Source organism: Amblyomma maculatum, chromosome 8 (genome assembly GCF_055883805.1).
Source record: "Amblyomma maculatum isolate TAMU_Amacu chromosome 8, ASM5588380v1, whole genome shotgun sequence".
Lineage (NCBI taxonomy): Eukaryota > Metazoa > Arthropoda > Arachnida > Ixodida > Ixodidae > Amblyomma > Amblyomma maculatum.
In genome coordinates this window covers 70,834,232-70,847,259 of record NC_139351.1, presented here as the reverse complement: position 1 = coordinate 70,847,259, position 13,028 = coordinate 70,834,232, and the positions used below count along the sequence as shown (strand labels likewise).

The 13,028-nt window shown below is 50.9% G+C and overlaps 1 protein-coding gene across 2 annotated transcripts in view; it reads left to right on the top strand.

Annotated features, from left to right (window-relative positions):
* Positions 1-12,801, top strand: part of LOC146181434 (membrane-associated guanylate kinase, WW and PDZ domain-containing protein 3-like) — a 127,045-nt gene extending 114,244 nt beyond the window's left edge. Inside the window, exon 6 of one of the 2 annotated variants that reach the window (XM_084576469.1) lies at positions 7,376-12,801. In XM_084576469.1, the coding sequence (XP_084432595.1) occupies positions 7,376-8,143 (768 nt within the window). In that variant the 3' untranslated portion in view covers positions 8,144-12,801. Of the gene's footprint in view, positions 1-7,372 lie in introns of both variants that reach the window. The other variant, XM_084576468.1, reaches the window with a different exon arrangement.
* Positions 12,802-13,028: the final 227 nt, after the last annotated feature.

Below are 13,028 nucleotides of genomic sequence, written 5' to 3'. Positions count from 1 at the left end.
GAGGCAGGATTGGTTGCTGAAAGGCCAGCTATGCTCAGGTGCCGGATTCGTGTTGGCTTGAGTGCTGGGCAGTCCCACAGCAAGTGGTGGATGTCGGCCTCGACATCTTCGTTGTTGCAGATCGGGCATCCTGGGCGAGGATATAAGTGTTGGAAGTATGACCACGTCCTAGTGACAGCCGGTGTAAGGGCAACACCGACCCGGATCATCCTAAGCGCAACCTCCTCTTGAATGACAGTGGCGCGTAACAGGCGACAGTGGAGGCACCGTGCGGTCCCTTCCTGAAGCAGCACAACGATGATCGGTCTCTGGCCCGCCGGCGGCGACTTTGAACAGAAATGTGCATTTTTCTTTTCAGTCCAATGACGTCAGAACCAAGGACCATGCTAGCAGTGCGGTCAGTTGTATCTTCTTCGCAGGAAACTGCATAATTGACGAGCGTCGGCTAAGTTGCTTGTCTGAGATTGTTAGGAATTTTCAGCTTGGATCGCAGCAGTAATACCGATGGAATCACTGGAAATGGCAGCTGCAGGAAAACAATGCTAGCGCACCGTGAATTCCTGAAACAAGAAAGCTGGAAATATTTAAGTACACTATATATTGTGCATAGTGCATATGTATATTTGGCGCTATAGGCGTTTTCTGGCTAACTCAGATGGGGAAAAATTAAAAAATAAAAACATAAATGGGGTGTCCCACTTGGCTCTGGCGATTACCATATCCCGGATGACTCGAGTAGGATTTCAGCGACCGCATCTGAAAGCTGGGTCAGGTGAAGCAGCGGTAGACCATTTCCTGGAGTGGTTACCACAGTGGCTTGAAAAAGAAAATAGAGACAACACGGACAGTTTACCCTTTCGGACTTTCTCAAAACAAGCTTCTCTTTTCCCGAGTTACGCCTAATGTAAGTGGGCGCGGCAGCCAACTACGTTCGCGGAGAGAAGGTCCGCCATAGCGCACAGCATTCAATGCGCAAACGATCTCCTTCGGGAAACGCCACGTGCCTGGAGCAGGATGGCACTCCGCGCCCTGTGCACACACACACACATTTCTTTGCGGTCGCAAATATTTTCCTCCTGTGCGTATAAACACGTGTATTCGCTTTTGCGCCGGGGTTTTCCTGCCCGGTGTCTCCAGGATATTCGCGGGTTCACTTTATCCTCCCCCCCAGCCTTCTTGCCGGCGGGCGCGCCGCGTGTGCGCTTTTCGGCAGCGCGTTTTATTTCCGCGACGCTTTGCGGCGCGCGTCGCGTTCGAATCTTTCCCCAGAGTGCTTCGCCTTTAACGTCTTCGTATTCGCCATGCGACAGTCTTCTAGGTCGTCTTCTAGGAAGGCCCCGTTACCAGTTGCACTCGGGTTTCTGACAGGTTCCGAGTAAAGTGCTTTGACGCGACAGCGGATTCTGCGGAGTCCTTCTTCACGTCTCGTTACGACACGACGTCGCCGCCCGTAATCACGGGTATATGTACCGTTTTGTATACGATTGCGGGCAGATGAGGGACACGTGGAAAGCGAAAGGCCTGCTAGCGCGTCTCTCGACGCAAGGACGCTTGCTTGTGAAACATGTTTATTGCGTATACGCTCAAAAAGGATGTACGGGCCGGCGAGGATGGTGGTGGTAGTAACATTTATTTTTGTGCTATGAATGAAATTAACAGGAACAAAGAAGAGAAAAGGTGTGGTGTGAATAAAATCAAATGGGAACAAAAGAAAAGAAAGGGCCTCAAGGGTGCGCTCCTACTTGTCGTTAAGCCGACGGACCTCAGCTACGCGGATAGCTCTGTCCACCAGCCGTTTTTGGCTGCCCGCCTGAGCAGCCCGCAGAGCGCCTCCCATGAGGAAAAGGAGAGGCTGGATATATGGGGGTATTGCCAGTGGTTGAAGGAGGGGGGGGGGGGCATTCCCGCAGGTAATGTGAGAGTGGCCTTAACCGCCCCACATCTGGAACAGAAGGGGGGATCAATGTAGCCTAGTAGCAGTGAAGGCGGTAAGGGGACATGTGTAGCAGTTTGTTTGTAGTTGTCGCCACCTCACCGCACACTGTTGCCGAGGAAGGCCTGTCAAGCCGCTGGGGTGGGATGGGGAGGAAAGGGGGGACGACCTCGGCATCCACACGCCCTATGGGCAAGAACGACGCGTACACTTACGTACGTACACCTGGCCCAGTGGCGAAAAGGTACGTGTTAAAAGGGAAAACGAAGGCAAAATTAATGCAGAGGTAGCAGTGTGGACCCTGGCCAAGGCCGAGCCACGAGTTCAGGCTGTCCGGTAGCCGGTCGTCTCACACCACTGTATCTCAATAGCACGTGCCATGTGCCGCGCTCTTAATGTGGCGTACGGCCGCGCGATGGTCGAAATATTGAACCTGCTTGGTCCTTCGAATGCTTCGACCCCGGCAGTGTAGGTGTCTTCCATGGAGGCTAATTTCACGCACCACCGCCACAGCGTGTATTGAGAGTGTGTGTGGTCGAAGTGTGTGTGATCCCGCAAACATCGTCCCGTATGATGAATCCGGTACCTGCGCTATTACCGAAAATGCGTAATGTGACTTGGTAATGCTGACAATGCTAGCAAGGCAGCGCATTACCGCATATGCTGTAGAGCTGTGCTGCTGTGATAAAAAAGTTAGCATTACATAAACAGTACAGTTCTTCGCCTTGCTTACTGGTCTTCCGAGGGCCGCGCAAGACAACCCTGTGCACTTGGATCGACTTCCGGCCACTTGCTGTCCCACGGACGCCCGTGTTCTGTCAATGCTCTTAACTGGGCTAGTTGGTGAACTGTCACTGCTGTGCAACGTCAGTGCCTGTTCAAGAGTCCCAGGTAGTCATTCGGAGACCTCCATACTGCGGTGCCTCTTTCTCTCCCCATTGGTCATTTCCCTCATGGCGGAGTTGACGGTCAACCGAAAAGTGGAGCACCGCAAAACCTGGGCGGGTTTGATTAAATTAAAAGAAACAAAAAACAATATAGCTCTGGAATCTGCACTGTGTAGGCAGTATGTTTGACTGGATCATTGTCTTAACAAACGTATGCACGCTTCGGAGGGCCGTCCCGTCAACCGTGCTCGGGCGAATGTCTCGCGCCGCTGAGGTAACAGAGTGTCCGCGTGCGGTGTCGTGCATTGGCCTGGCGCTGCTTCCGTCGTGAGCGCGGCGGGGTAGGTGGTGGCTCCAGCTGCTCGTACGCACCGTGATCGGGGAGAAGGCATCGCTCCTTCCTCCAAGCAGCGTGTCGCACGCGCATGACACGCTCGTTGTCTCCGGTGCAGCCCCCGTTGTTTGTTTAACCTGCCCCCGCTCGTTGTCTTTGAGGGCGGCCTCCCACCGTCTCGTGAGACGGGGTCCGGATGGCCCTAGTTCGCAGCTGGAAACGAGTAGACGTTTTTTCGAGTCTGGTGTTGTGACGCCAGGAACGCCTAAAGGGGCGCAGAGGACAGCAGTTTGTTGGAAGTTTTTGTTGCGCGTAAACGTCGATTCTGCGGCGTATGCTTGCAAGCAAAATACGCCTTTGTAGCCGAAAATATTGAGTTTAAACATTTTCTCGCTGCCGGATTCGAGCTCATGACGTTTGCAGCGAAAAGGACTATACGCCTTCATCGTTGTGAATGGAGGCGTATATATTATGCAGCTTCCATCGTTCCCAACCCTTATAAAAATGGTCTATAGACTTTCTTTAGACCTATTATTGACTCTATTGCCATACTTTAGACCTATTTCTTCTGTCTATGGACAATATATAGATAATTTATACACTAATGTCTATTACTTCCGTAATTTAATTTTTTTATAGACAGGCTATAGACTGTCCATAGACTAATGTATATTACTTCCATAATTTACTTCTCTATAGACATACTGTAGACTGTCTATAAAATAATGTCTATATTGGGCTATATTATTTTGTCCATAGATTAATGTCTACCAGCTTGCTGTTTTCTTTTGTCTAGAGACATTCTATAGATCTATAGACATAAATCTATAGCCCACACGTTTCTTTTTGTCTATAGACAATCTATATACAGTGGGTCTCGCGGAAGGCAGTTAAAACGCTGAACGCGACAGTGCCTGTGTGACAGACCATCGGGCAGTTCACACTGCTGTCACCCTTTGCCCGCTCTACTTCGGAGCAGGTCGGTCGCGCTGCGCTTGAAGTGGCTCCTCTAAAAGGTTGGCGCCAGGCGGAGAGAAGCGGGGGAGGAAAGGAAATAAGATGGACTTGAAGACGGCGACTCGGGTCATTATCGGGTGTGCGAGGAAGCGGTGCACCTGCGGCCCGGCCTTGCGCCGACGTTCGGTGTCCTCGAGCTTCATTAGCAGACTTCGTGTGCTAGTTTTTTTTTTTTTCGTTTATTTCCGATTTTCGCTAACGTTTCTGAGCGCGCGCGCGCGCTAGATTATATTCCTCGGCATTTTAAACATCGCGCGCGAGTAGGCGCTGAATGCACGGGGCTGTCTCCGTCTCCTTTTCTTCTCTCTCCCCGTGTCGCTCACTTGTTTTCGACAGTGCAACGTCGCCGACGGTCGCGGTATTTGCGGAGCGTAGCCTCACGACGCGTGGCCTTCCTTCCCCTTGGCCTTAGAGAAGGGGACAAAAGAAACGCCGGCGAATTCTTTTCGACTGCCATCGACGCATATAGAGTGCGGCCATTCTGAGGTTACGGTACAAAAACAAACAAAGCGCCGAGAAAAAAAAAACAAAAAAATGAAAGCGCGTGAAAAAGGGCCGCGGAAAAAAGAGGCCGCACTTTGCGTGTGTTAAGTGCGTACCGTTTCGCGCACCGTTTCGTCTCGAAAGACCCCGTTCGACTGCTCGCGTGCCTGTGCTCGAACTGAGCACGCACATCGGCCACGGAGTTCAGGTTCAGCGCCCCTTGGGTCGTATACTCTCCGGGGCCGTCTGTACGCTTCGCAGCCTTGGTTTCGTAGGGCACGCGTCACTCTCTAACGCAACGCAACTATACTGTAGCGGCGGCGGGCGTACGATCGGCGATCCGAATCTTCCTCGCCAGACATATATGCGTTCTGAATTTTCGACTTTTTTTTTTTTAATGCGTAAGCATTAAAGTGTCTAATGTTTCAGGTTTGGCGCCCCCAAAAGTTGTGTACTCGATTTCGTCGTAACCTAGCGAGTTACCAAAAAACGAATAATTGTACTAAATACAGGGTGAAAAAAAGCTTGTCTGAGAAATTGTATAGGTTATACTGAGTAATTAGGCATTTAAATATAAGCAAAAAAGTAGATCAGATATCGAAATAGCCAGGTAGAGTAATGGCGTCGTCGAGTGTGACGTCACATGTCTGGTCACGTGACGTATGGCAAGGATCATGTGACCGGAAGTGTGACGTGTCTGAATGTGTGTCACGTGACCGGAAGTTGGGCGTTTGAGGAAAAAAAACAAATAAAACGGGTAAAAGTGATCAGAAGATGTGTATTGAAGACAAAATAAAAAGAATAGAAGAACATGAGCAGCTCGCGCTACACACTGTGATCAACGACGCAGCTGCTATCATAATTTCTGCAGTGTTAGTCTCTACGAGGGGCGCGCGATATACGGTGTGAAGCAGCTACGATCAGGCGCATTTCCCTACTGCAGGTTCTGCAGTGTTCTCGGAATTTTTGTTCTATAGTGTATGTATACCTTCATTTTTATTTTTCTCATACCCTGTTCTTTCTTCCTGTTGCTCACCTTTTCGATTTCCCCTACCGCTTCCTCACTATCCTTTGTTTCCGCCGCCCCAGTTCAGGCGCTTCAGATATAAGATAGCAGATGCAGGGGTCGGCGAACATCTTTTCCTTCTGGTATTAATGTTTATTTAATAAATAAACATGCACCTACCTTACCTTTTCGACTAGAGCGCGTGTCTGCGTGTCTCACGTATGCCGTGTCAACGCCACCGCAAAATTTGCTTGCCTTACATGGCCGTGTGTTGCCTCACAGAGTTGGCATTCTAAATTGCGTAATTAGTTAAAGGGGGGAGGGGGACGTCTGCGTCAAGTATCGCCCTTAACAGAACTGTTCGCCTTTGCATATCAGCTGCTCACGTATTCTGGTTACAGATCCATGCGCTTGTTACTGCGGGGCATGGTGTCAGACTCACGGCATACGCACGACCCTTCTGCGGGGTCTCGCCGTGAATGGGGCGCACTGTGCCGGTCCGGCCCCGGCATGCGCATTACTTGCGTCCGTGTGCATCTGCGCGGCCACGGATCACCGTAGGCCACGGTGTAAGCTTACACCGTGCCGTAGGCCAAGCGCCGTGTCTTCGTCGTCGTTAACGGCCGCACCACGCCGCCACTATTAGACGCCCCCGTTTCCCCTGCTCTTCTTCCTTCGGAATGGTGCACTGTACCTTCGCTCGCCTTCTTCGGCCATTATCGCCGCGGTGACTCTCGCGCGCGAGCTCGGCGATTGGGGGTCCAGCTGCCCGGAAGGTTGCGTTCTCCGAGAAGAACTGCGTTATTGCGTTTCCGCCGCAAGTCTGCGACCTCCGGGGGGCCATCGCGGCCGCCCGCTCTTTGTCGGTCGGCGAACCTCGGCCAAATGAATTTCCTCGCTGCGGCGCGCGTCCGTGTCTGCGCGCTCGTTGACGTCTTTCTCTACGGTACGCGCGCGCTTCTGCTTCTACTCGTCTTTCTTCCTGCCTTTCGCTAATGCGCCTATGTCTGGCCGCTGCCCGGTGGTTGATGAGCGCCGCGGCTCTTCTGCGGGTCCTAGACCTCTACTTGTCGGCGTACTCCGTGGCGACACGCTCACGGACACTCTCCTGCGCAAAACTTTGGCCGCCTTACCAACGCAAAATTCTTTCTTTAATTCATCTGCCCACCTGAATTTCTGTCACCCCCTGCTACGCGTGCCTGATTTTCTCGGAGTCCGCTGCTCCACCCTGAGGAACCATGCATCGATCGTCTGCTCCCCGCATTACATGCCCTGGCTATACCTACTTCCTCGTTTAAACATCAGCTGATAGGTTGTCCTTAACCTGTTCTCATTCTCTAACTCGTCGCGTTAATAGAGCCACCTCCTATCTCTTAGCTATAGACTACTTTTTGGATTTTCCTCACGTGGCCCCGCATAGTAGAGCTTAGACTGTGGCTTGTTGCTGCTTGGACGTACGTTGTACCTGTATTGGTATTGCCGCCCGAGCTTCGCTATAGCGCCCTCTGAAGTAAAAGGGAGACATCGATCACCATTACAGTACCGGTGACTGTGCTGTTTCAGGGATGTTCTGCACCTTCTGTAACGGTTTTGTGCGGATAATACTTCTCGCTTCCCTGTACAAGGGGTTTGCCCGTTGCAGCCTCTGAAGAAGAGAATGCTTCGTAGGACCACATAATAACGAATACTCTTTCTGTTTTTCTTGCGCGCAGCAGCAAGATGACCTTTCCAAGAGCTCGACGCCGCTGCTGACGCCCAGCCCGCAGTCGACTCCTCCGCAGGCAGCCGAGCGGGCGACGCATGCGGTCGCTAAGGCCCACGACGAGGACGAGACGTCGTCCGTCGAGGTCGTTGTTGCGGCCTCCCCGACCCCGACCAGCGAGGAAGAAGGCGACGACCGATCGACGCCGCGCCTGGAGACGCCCGTCTCGGACAAGGGCTCCTCGGCCGCCGTCAACGGCTCCAGGACCTCGGACTTGCGGTCTTCCACTTCCTCCAGCCCCCGCGACTCTCCAGTCTTCGGTGGCGACCAGAAGATTATCGAGTCCTCGATGACGACCACTGTGATCAAGACCTCGACTTCTTCCACAACTTCCTCCTTGGACCGGACCGATGGCGGATCGGGCTCGTACGACGTCCAGAAGGCCTACGACGTGCAGATCAACAACTCCGAGGTGCGCAGGACCTCTGACTTGCACCGGGGCTTGCCGGGAGTGCCCCAGCCCGCCGCCAGGCAAGCTGTGCATGGCAGCGGCGGCGGCATGGGCTCCGAGAACAACAACCACGGTCCCAGCCACAACGGAGCGGCGCACGCCGCGTCGCCTGTGCGGAACGGGGGATCTGTTCCTCCGGCAGCTGACGGCCTCAACCTGACCATGAAGGCGTCCGAGCTGCGGGAACTGCTGCGCGCGCGCAAGAAGAAGGACCCCAGGGAGACGCAGATGGACCTGCGCCAGAAGTACAAGATCATCGAGCAGATGTAGGCGGCGGTGTTGCAGCTGTGTTGTCGGTTGCCGCTCCGTGGGCGCCTTGCGCGTGCCGAGGTTCTTTGTGTCGGGGGCTTCGCTGCTGGAAGCATGCATTCTTGTCTCGTGCGCTGGTCCGTGGTGAGCAGCTCGCTCCTAATTGTTTTGTTTTTATAGTTCTTCAAACTTGTGAGCGTTGTGACAACTTGCAGTAAAAGACACACAGTGCCGTTAATTAAGCTGTCTGTAAGGGCGTATTTCCTACATCGCCCGTGTAGGAAAACTTATGCCTTGAGCAGTGCCGTTTAAACACATTTGGGCTTGTCTTGCAGTCAAGGGAGTCGGTCTTTGAGACAGACCAGTGACGTACCAGAGTACTTCTTGGGGCTAGGGCATGTTAGGGCAATTCCTAAATGCTGGTCGAGGTAGCTGTATTTTTTTTCGTTTTTGTTTTTGGTTGAGAATCGCGGCTCGCCTAAAATTTTTCAACGAAGTCTCCCCAGGAATCGCTCTTGGCAGCTGCTGCCTGACATATTTGGCGTGACGTCACAGGCTTTGCCAAGCAAACAAGGAAGAAAATCACGTCTTTGAGGAGCTTTGTGGTTAAGTGCTAAAGTGTGCGAAGTTTGTTGTGCGGCTTGTATCCGTAGGCGAAATGTTGCCCGTGTTCTCTCATGCCTGCATCGCCGATACAACGGACTCTGTGCGCCACCGCAAGGGACCTCGCGCCGCGAAATGGTGCCCGCTGCACCACATGGGGCTGGACACTGCGTGCGTTTGGTGAAGATATGTAGCTTAGTCTGTTGTACTTTTTTTGTGATTCTCTTCTTTACAATTTTTGACCCGGAGGTTCGTGAAATCATTCCTAACTTGTTTGTACATTGTTGCTGCTCGAAGATCTTGTGCCTGCTGGCTTTTTTTTTTTTTTTGCTCTCATGTGGTTCGTGTTTTCAAAGCAGAAGCTGTTAATTGTCGTACAGGACCTTACCACTTTGTCTTGCATTTTTTTTTTCAGCCCGGAGAGTGCCTTATATAATTATCCAGGCTCACTTTTTGCGTCAGCTTCTTTGCGTGTACACAAGATTTACTAGAGAAAAAAAAAGTTAGCTGATTTCGTTACTTTAACCCTATTTCCGTATTGTTCGTATTTCACTGCGCCCGTGGAGCGAGCTTGTTCCATCTGATTTATTTCTGCTGGGATGGACGAATAGACAATGGTATATGACACAAAAGAAAAGGGAAATGAAGGAAACTGCTACGGATGGAGAAGTTTCTTAAAGCGAGTGCGTTGACGAGGATCTCCGTACGGAGTATATAGCTGCGTCTACTACGATCCCAAAAATAATTTAGACGTAACGCAGTTTGCGTTGCCTCCGTGGAGAGCAGAGTTTTCATATCGAAGCTTTATCGATTCTGCTGCCAGATTTGGCGCGCATTCGGCAAGTTCACTTCGTCATCTTCCACTCGATCCGTCTCCTGACAGTGCATCGATCAGTGCGTTTTTTTTAGCGCGACGCGATAGTGCCACAGCTGGCAGCATTTAGTAATCAAAAAGATGGCTATCCCCATACATTTTGCAAACAGCCACCAGGGGTCGCCACTGGATGCTTTTTTTATTGGTGCGTCTCGTGTTACGTCAAGTTATCTGGCCCTCTATTTGCACTCCGTCCAGTGCGGCGTTTCCGCTACTATTCCACGTATGGTATTGTTACGAGAACCGTGACTTGAGAGTCTTGCGGAGAAGCCAGTGGGAAAGGTCATGTCAAGGAAGTAGTTTTTCCCCTCGACCGAAAAGTCGCGTCCGACCGAAGTCGTCTTTCCCTGGCTGGCACCGATTTGGGCTGGCGTCCATAAAACGCAACCTACAGCCATAGTCCGTTAGAGCCGCCGGACATTTTCTTGTTGCTGTTATTGGTTGTAAAAGGCATTCGGCGCCTAGAAGATGCGTCGCCGCATTCGAATCCGAAAACGAGGAAGTTCTATCTGGCTTGTGTGATCAGACGCCCGGGCGGCTTCTCCGACCTACACTGGTGGAGAGTTTTTTTTTTTTTTTTTTCTAGCTTTGTAAGCTTTCCCGAGACGAAAGGGGCCAGCGATGTAAAATTCGCCTTCCACTTGCGCCGGCAGCCTCTTTGATCAGGCGCGGCCTGCGTGTTTATAACCATCTGTGCTTGCTTAGAGCGCTCGGAGAGCACGGGACATATCGTGGCCGGTGCGTTATGCACACAAAGCTGTGCTCGTTCCTAGACGTGGCCTGCGGATAATGATGATGTATCTACCCTTGTGCACATTTGTGCTCTTATAGAAAACGAGGAAAGTTGAAGTTGCCCTTTCAGACTTACTTATTCAGAGCCTGAATACGGACGCGCACTTCGCTAATGCTTGCAGAAAAAAAAAAAAAAGAATGAAGGTGCAATTTCATTGGATCTGTCGCGCTTTTTCATCAAGAGCAGCTGTACCAACGCAGCCTTCTTTTTTTGTTTGTTTGCTTCCTGCGTGAGCCTAGTGCTTAGTTGGAGGCAAAAACAGATAGTTGAAAGAATTGTCTATTTGTATCTGACTTGGGCGGGCTCTGTTTTTCTGCGGTGTACATATTTGCGATGTAAGGTGATGCTTAACTATAAAACTTTTTTAATATTGGAGTACACCTTAATTATAAACGAATCGTTCCCGTGTGCTCAAAGTGGTCGTAGCAGACAGCTAACGTGTGTATACGCCTTATAAGCGGATCCCGTGCCGTTGTCTCTCGTTAAAGCGAACGTCATCCACAGCGAAGTGACTGCCAATATATAACAAGCGTGAAAGCGCTTCTTTCCGACGATCCAACAGTGGAGATGGACGAAGTGAGGCCCAAACGCAGTCTTGATCTCGCTATTCTCACTGCGACGCTCGGAATCATCGCGGTGTAATTATCGACAAGTGCCTTGAACGTTCTCTTTACACTTTTTTGTACGTTGCTATTCATGTGGGCAATATATGGTTGTGACAGCTCCCTCTCCACCCATTCCGGCGTTCTTAAAGAACGCACTTGAAAACTCACCGAGGTATCTCTTTTCACTGTTCTAAAAACCTGGTCATTCTGGCTTGCACTCTTTACTGTGGTGGCGGCTATTCGTGTTTTTTGAAGCTTTTTACAAGATGAAAGATATATTTGTTCTACACTGACCATATGTATACACATATACACGAGACTTTTTGACTTTCGTGGTTTTCTTTTGTGTCAAATTTGTTCGATTTTTTTTCTTGTGCTGGTTATGTGAGTACGGTGCTTCTCTCCCCCCCCCTCCCCCCCCCCCTCTTTTTTTTTTGCAGCTTCGGGAGGCTTTCTATGCCTTTTCTAGTATAAATTCCCAGAATAATTCGCCTACCCTCTCTTGTATGCTGTTAGTCTGAACTGCGTGTTTTCGGGCCTTCTTGGCGATACTTCCCCCCCCCCCTTCCCCCCCCCCCCCATCTGAGGTTCCATTCCCTTTCTGATCTTTCTTGTCTTGGTATGTTCCAGTCTGGAGCTCGCGAACCAACCCTTCCTTTTTTTCCTGTACTTCGGGATGGATCTTGCCCGTTGGATGTTGAATTGCTGGAAAGTTCGCAGGTTTTCCACAAGTGACAAGTAGAAAGTACGTGTCGTTATGCATGTGCCTGCTCAGAGGCACTTCATACTTTTTTTTACATATATGCGCAGTGTTGTTCTTCTAGAGTCATTGAATCCGTTTGGAACAAGACAATTGAAGTACTGGCAACACTGGCAGTGCTCGCGCGCCTATTCGCTGGCGTCTTCGGCCTCGTTTACTGTTCGAACTTGCTTACCAGTTGGAATTTGCCAATGAAAACTATAGATACAGTTTTCAGTTGGTTCCACTTATTGTTTTGCAAGCTGCAAGTGTCCGTTTTTGACTAACCGTAGCTGTTTTAGCTTGAACGAGTTTATTGCATCTCGTGAGAAAAAGCGTTAAGCACACACGGCCCGTTCCAGGTGGCGCCACTGTCCGCCCCTTTGAGACTGATCCCCTCCCCTTTTCGAGCTTTTGTAAGCGCAGAACGGAAGACCGGAGGAGGACGAAGACACGCGTTCGATCTCCTCGTCTTTTCTTCGCTTACATCCGTCTTTGACGCGTGTTTCGCACCCCGAGTTCCGTGAAGCAGACGTCGTTGGTTCAATTTGGCGGCGCGCTCGCCATTTTCGATGTAAGAAGAACGTTGGCCCCACGTCACGTGACGCGGCCTTATCCCCTTCGTGCCTTGCTCAACCGATGTGCCTTCGACGCATTCGTGTGCAACGTCCGCCTGACGTGGAGGCGGGAACGTCCGCATCAAAACGTAAACGGTGACCTTCCAACACCCGTGCCTCAATGTCCCAATTATATCCCAAATATCCTGGATTGCGTGCTAAATAAAAGCCCCGTTTTGCTCTCGTGTGTGTGTTATCGAATTATGGGCACGTTTGTACCAGGTCGTTTTCACCTCCTCTACAGCTATATATATCTTTAATGGACCATGCGCCTGTTCTCGTTCTCTTTGTGCGTTGTTTGAGAGAGCCGGCTTTTGGAAGTTTTTTTTTTTTTTTCTCTCTCTTTGGATGCCGCCATGTTTTGGACAATTTGTTGTTGATGCGTTGTTCCCCAGTGAGCGGGGAGGGCAACTTGAGTGAAATCAAATAAACGTCTATTTAGAAGTGAGAGGTGCTTCGTGTTCATTGCGTGTCGACGCATTAACAGGCACCAGGACGCAATCGTCCTGGTCAAAGTTACCATGCGTTTGCTATATAGCGCGGTGTGATCAGGTGAGTGAATTCGTTCTGTTCGAGGTAACCGCCTAGTGTTGTTTCTCAATTACCGGCGTATGCCTGGACATTTGTGATTTGCTTGCTTCTTCATCGTCGGGAGACGAGCAACGCCATGTGCGT